A 6,443-nucleotide genomic window follows, 5' to 3' on the forward strand; every position below is an offset into this window, starting at 1 on the left:
ATCCTGCATGGTTTCAATCACCTCCAGTTGTCCGAGTTAATAATAAGGCGATTACATCCCGCCCTCTGCACCTGAAGCTTCCGCCATCAGAACATCCGCGTAATAGTCAATTTTCCCGTTGTCTCCAGCAATAAACCCACATTTGTCATCTCCCAGGACCGCCCCCATTGTGCCCTTCAGGAGGTCGTGGTCAACTAATCCAGAAGTAAACAGTAAGCATGGCAATCACAGTATGCAACTCATACCGATACCTAAGCATATGAACACGTGTAGTACATAAAATCGAAACATATATGAACACAACATATATGGCTAGCACATGAAAGAGTAAATGAGATAAAAAAATCATACCGTCCAGTTGGCCAGGCTAACACGGCGGCGGCGGCCTCGGCGTCGTTCATGGCCTTCTTCTTGGTGGTGGTGGTGGTGGCGGTGGCGGCCATGGTGTCGACGCAGGGAAAGTAGTGGAAGCAAAGTAGGGCGGAGACAGGGATGAATCGGGAGTAGTCGCGCCAAGACGCTCCCCAAAAATCTTACTGTCGTTCTTCCGGGCAGGATCTCGAACAACAGGGTTCTAGAGGCACCTGCTCTCCCGACCAACCATGCACGCGGTCGTCAAGGTGGGATCACCGGAAGTAGCAAAGAGAGAGGAACAGTAGATGACAACTAGGGTTATGTAGGAGGGAGGGAGTGAGTTAGGGTTCACTCCAGAGGCCAACGCCTCCTTATATAAACAGTTGGGTAGATGGCCTTGGCTTAGGCCCACGACCGAGTCCACGAACAACCCAGGGTCCAACGTCTTGGATAGTGGCACTTCCGTTAGCGACTCGTTAATTAATTAACCATTCCTAATCGGTAAAAATAAGGCTCGGCTTGGCTCATTCCCGCAACCCGCGGTGCGCGTCGCGCCATGAGGAGGCGAGGCGAAGAGGGTGGCGGAGGAGGAGCGTGTGTGTACAACTCCTCTTCCCAAGCTCCCAAATGCACCTAAATGGGCCTCACTCTTACTACTGTAGCAGTATGGTACTAAACTTCCTACCACTTGCCATGCACCTAAATGGGCCTTAGAGATTGATCATGTATTGTTGTCTTATATGGGCCAAAGCCCATCTATAATCCAACAATCTCCCACCAGATCTCGAGGCACACAAGTTTGTCAACTGTTTCGAACAATGTTTTGATACACCAAAATTTTCAGTGGAGAGTGTTTAGTTGAACTTCCACCTAGAGCAACAAGATTAGACTTCTTCACAATTGAACAATGGACTATGCCTTGAATTGTTAGTTTAGGTGCAGAACTTTCGCCTATTGTCAACTGATACGTGGTTGCCGAAGGCTAAACCCCACAAGTGGAGCTTATTATTCATACTCCTAACCTTCTTGTGAGCTTTCTAAGATTACCCTGACTCATAAACTATGACCAGTAGTCAGGCTCACATATGTGTGTTCCTCCAAAGATCGCTCTGTAGGATAGCATCTTGCTTACACAAGCTTTGGCACACATTAAAACAAAGTCAAACTGCCTTACAGATTATGAGAGTATTGCATCTCCAATGAAGTGGGCTAGTAAGGGTACTCTCTTGAGTTGACCGCTAGATTGTTTTCCCAGATCCTAATACATGGGAACTCCGATCACCTAGGTTGGGTTAGCCCCATGGCAACTTATGTGGGTCTCATGTCCATCTCCCTCGATGTATTTTCTATCACAATCTATGATAACCCTTTCGTAAAGGGATCTGCCAGATTCTTAGCCGTTGATACATCTCCGTCGTATCTACTTTTCCAACCACTTTTGCTCTTGTTTTGGACTCTAATTTACATGATTTAAATGAAACTAACCCGGACTAATGTTGTTTTCAGTAGAACTGTCATGGTATTGTTTTTGTGCAGAAATAAAAGTTATCAGAATTGGACGAAACTTTTTGATTTTTTTATGAAATATATATATAAAATATTGGAGCGAAGAACCACATGAGGGGACCCACCAATGGCCCACAAGCCACATGGGCGCGGCCACCCCCTAGGCGTGCCCATGTAGCTTGTGGGGCCCATGTGGCTATGCTGACCCTAATCTCAAACCTATAAATTCCTATTTCCCGAGAAAAAAATAAGAGAAGAAGTTTCATCGTGTTTTACGATACGGAGCTGCCGCCACCTTCTTTTCTTCATCGGGAGGCCAGATCTGGAGTCTGATCGGGGCTCCGAAAAGGGGGATTCATCACCATCATCATCACTAAACTTCTTCATAACCAATTTCATGATGCTCGCCACCGGGAATGAGTAATTCCTTAGTAGGCTTGATGGGTAGTGATGGGGTTGGATAAGATTTACCATGTAATCAAGTCTATTTGTTAGGGCTTGATTCCTAGTATCCACTATATTCTGATATTGATGTTGCTATGACTTTGCTATGCTTAATGCTTGTCACTAGGGCCCGAGTGCCATGATTTCAACCCTTTATGTCTTCATGAATATATTTGAGTTCTTGATCCTATCTTGCAAGTTATACGCACCTATTATGTGTTACCGTATGCATATCCCAAGGTGACAATAATTGGGATTCTTTCCGGTGATTACCGTGGTTTGAGGAGTTCATGTACTCACTATGTGTCAATGCTTTGTTTCATTCTCTATTAAAAGGAGGCCTTAATATCCTTTAGTTTCCGTATTGACGGTGTCCTGGATAAGGGGTACTAACCCAGTCGGCCCATTGCTCTTCGGGTCGGGCCGACGATTCCTCATTCGTGGTCAAGATGGACTCCGGAGGCCGCGCGGAGGAGGCGTGATCAAGACTGCTTCTCCTGAAGACTTGACGTATACTCCAGGATCTCTACCGCCGCCTAGTTTCTAGCCACCGACCTTGTAACCCTAGATACCCTTCCTGGCATGGATATAAGCCATAGGGTTTAGCCCATAGAGGGGACATCAATGAAAAATCATTCACCTAGCCCTAGAGTTTACTAATGAGAGGGATTTTCCGGGTTCAGTAATGCGAAGGGCTCACTCGAGTTCAGTATTGTGCTCGCACATGTGCGTACGAGAGAAACACGCAAACCACCCCTGTTTCGCTCGGGCCCGACCACCCATTGTATACCGAGAAATCCCCAAAAAAATCCTTCTACGATGATTTTTTACGTTGTGAACGGTCCAAAGAATGTCATGCAGGAATGCCTCCAGCCCATCCAGAATGAAGATCTTATTTTCTATCATATTTTTCTGTCGTTTCTGTCACAATTATCGTCATGGAAATATCACTTCCAGGAGAGCTCCTCTGCACGAGCCACAGCGCGAGCAATTCTTGGCCACAGTGGCTTGGAGTACATCTGCATCCATCTATTCCAGAGTCCACCCACGTAGACAATGAATGAAAGAAAAATAACGATGTAAACCTTGCAGGTCGAGCGGGGAGCTCAATCTTGGGGGCGACCTGGGGGCTGGCGACGGGGAACTCGTAGCGGCGGCAGGGTACCAACAGGTGCCCTTCAACGGAAAGAGCCCGTCGGGGATGGCAACGCCCAGCAGCGGCGCTCCTCTGCAGGTCGAGGGTGAAGATGAGCGCCACCTTCGTCGAGCAGGAAAGGCCGTCGTTCCTTTCAACTTTGGCTCATCCTAGGTGACACAGACGATGCGGGCAAGAGGGAGAGGCGACGCGGACAAGAAGAAGAGACAGAGAGAGTGACGCCTGAGAAGAAGGGGGGCAACATGGCCGAGAGGAAGGTGCGGCGCCACTACGTCAGAGGTTAGCTAGGGATTTGGTGGAGTGCGGCTAGAGCGAGGGGAACTGATTGAGTGAGCGAGGAGCAGTGGAAACGACCAAAATTTCGTAACGTGCAGAGAAATGAACAACGAATCCTAAAACGTCTTATAAAACTTGGGAGTAACAACGAACAACACGCAAGCTGGTCAACTTTGGCACGCCACCAAAATTAACACATACAAGGGAAGAAAGAAAGTGCTCCCTCCGTTCCCAAATATAAGACTTTCTAAAGATTCTAACAAGTGACTACATACAAAGTAAAATGGATGAACATGTCTACATACATCCGTATGTTGTAGTCCATTTGAAATGTCGAAAAAGACTTATATTTAGAAACGGAGGGGGTATATATCAGATAGTAACAAGCAGCATCTACCTTTAATGGAGATCGATAAGATATAATCAATGCTCTAATACTGGTATAAATGATCATCTTTGTTTTCTGTTCTCCTATCTAAGCTAAAGCGACCCGGTGGCCACGGGTCCTGTCCAAAAATGTCCTTGAATTCCCCAATGGCATGCCATGGCGCCTCGAAACTACCTACAGCCCTATCTATGCTGCTCCAACTTCCAGCTCCGGATGGATGTGTTTTCACTGCGGTATGCCTCTGTGTGTTATGACGACATGATCGGAGCAGGCTGGTACTTGAATTCAGGCAAACTCTCGAGCCTGCAAGCAAAAAACAAACAAAATTCATACATATGCTTGTCTTGTCGCTTAAGAGTGGATTCATATTGCAACAATATTACTGCTGTCTTGTCTTTTTTTCTTGGTTATCTCGGAACACAGAGAGAAATTTAAGGTCAGATCGCATCCAAGCACATACCTTTGCCTAACTTTGAGAATGCCAGTGCCAAGTTGCATGGGTATGCCCATGATAATGCACTCACTGACTCCGTCTATCTGATCCTCGCGCCCAGCATATGAAGCATTGAACAGATGTTCCGAGGTTTTCTCGAAAGAGGCCAGCATCAGCACACTGCTCTTCATCTTCGCAATCCCGTACCTCGTGATGCCCAGGACTTCGCCCTGCTCAGAGCATCAACACGGGCAGCATGTTTCGTTAGTCGTCCAAGGACATGAGGCAGGCCAAAAGATGGAGGGTGTTGCAACTGTAAGATCAAAGTTTCATGATTGACAATGATTACTACTGTACCTTGTATGTCATCAGATCTGCGAGAAGCATCATATGTCTCAGATCGATGATCATGTTGTTGCTCTCAAATGTATACTGAATCTCATCGATGATAGATCTCCTTGCGGCTTCGATTCCGAGTGTCTGGTTCACTTCCATGATGTGATTACTTTTTGTTTTCATAGCGTCGACTCCTGGAGCGCCCAATACTGCTAACAGGTTTGTTCTGTAATACACAATGAATGTACTTGGTTACCATATATCATCTCACAAAAATATTCACAGCAAGGGTTATAAACAATTCCCAGAAGCAATTCGCTAAAATATTTCAACACATCATTGAATGAAGGTTGACAAAGAAAGAAATTAGAAAGCTTATGATCTCTCTTTTTTCAAACGGAATGAGAAACAGTCCATGAAGTTTTTTAGAGAGCGCTCTTGCGATTGACACTTTCCAGCAAAGGTAACAACAAGCTCCTCAGCGGCAGCAAACTACATGCCACCAAAGCTGAATAAATAGTAAAAGTCTTACCCTTCAACCAGCAGGTTATATCTTTCGATGGTTTTGTCACGTCCTTTAACGGGGTTGACAACAGCTCTTTCAACAGTTGGAATACCCTGAATTGATTAAAACTGTCAGCAACATCCTAATAATGGTACCCCAAAAAAAACATGGCGCGCCATGTTTACCTTCACAATCACTTTTGGAAGCATGGACTTGAGATTGTGCAGCTCAAACTGGAGTTTGGATCTATCTGTTCCATCTGGATATATTCTCAACTTGGCTTCATCAATTACACGAACATGCTGTGAATATCATATACCATGATTACAACCACAGAGAACGTATTGGACGTATCACATCAAACTCAAAGCGTTATTCATACCTGAGATTTTAACTTGAGTTTTGGATAATTTATTATTGATAGCTGCACAGAATCGGCATTGATTCCTTCGTACCCCTGAGCTTCTATTCGTTGCATATCAAGTTTCACAACCAAATTTGGCTGGCTTGATTTCAAGACAATCTTTATGGCTGCTGCCACCTGTTCAGGCATTACAAGGCTTCTCAGCAAGTTGAGTGCTTCCTTACAAAATATATCTGCTACACTAATAGCTTTTTCTTCATTTCCATGCTCATGTAGAAAAAGAGATGCAAGGACTACAGAACCAGACAAACTAAAACCAAGACAAATCATTGAATAATCTCCACTTCAAGCCAACACATGTTAACAGTGCAATATTTTGCTATTAAAGTAACAGTTATTAACATTAGAAGGGGGGCAGCCCCAGTGCATGTAGCTCCTGCTTGCGCAGGGTCTGGGGAAGGGTCCGACCACTTTGGGTCTATTGTACGTTATTAACATTACTCGTACAAAAAATATAATTATATTTGTTATTTTAATATCATAAAAACAGCCAAATACAAATAAAAGTTTCGGCATCAATAACAAAAGCCCAAACTTCCTCGATTCTGGGATTGAATTTCTTGCTATAAACTTGTTTTAGACTGTCCTTTTCAGGCCTTTGTAGTTCTCTTTGCAAAACCT

At 44.8% G+C, this 6,443-nt stretch overlaps 1 protein-coding gene across 1 annotated transcript in view; it reads right to left on the minus strand.

Moving 5' to 3' along the window:
* Positions 1 to 4,067: 4,067 nt before the first annotated feature.
* LOC119270273 (DNA-directed RNA polymerase III subunit 1-like) overlaps positions 4,068 to 6,443 on the minus strand; it is a 13,400-nt gene continuing 11,024 nt past the window's right edge. Inside the window, exons 22-27 of the mRNA XM_037552263.1 lie at positions 5,781 to 5,939; positions 5,584 to 5,700; positions 5,426 to 5,511; positions 4,915 to 5,119; positions 4,585 to 4,787; positions 4,068 to 4,427 (exon numbers count right to left, since the gene is read on the minus strand). Coding sequence (XP_037408160.1) covers positions 4,373 to 4,427; positions 4,585 to 4,787; positions 4,915 to 5,119; positions 5,426 to 5,511; positions 5,584 to 5,700; positions 5,781 to 5,939 — 825 coding nt within the window. The 3' untranslated portion in view covers positions 4,068 to 4,372. The remainder of the gene's footprint in view (positions 4,428 to 4,584; positions 4,788 to 4,914; positions 5,120 to 5,425; positions 5,512 to 5,583; positions 5,701 to 5,780; positions 5,940 to 6,443) is intronic.

This window comes from Triticum dicoccoides, chromosome 3A (assembly GCF_002162155.2).
Source record: "Triticum dicoccoides isolate Atlit2015 ecotype Zavitan chromosome 3A, WEW_v2.0, whole genome shotgun sequence".
In the NCBI taxonomy this organism is placed as follows: domain Eukaryota; kingdom Viridiplantae; phylum Streptophyta; class Magnoliopsida; order Poales; family Poaceae; genus Triticum; species Triticum dicoccoides.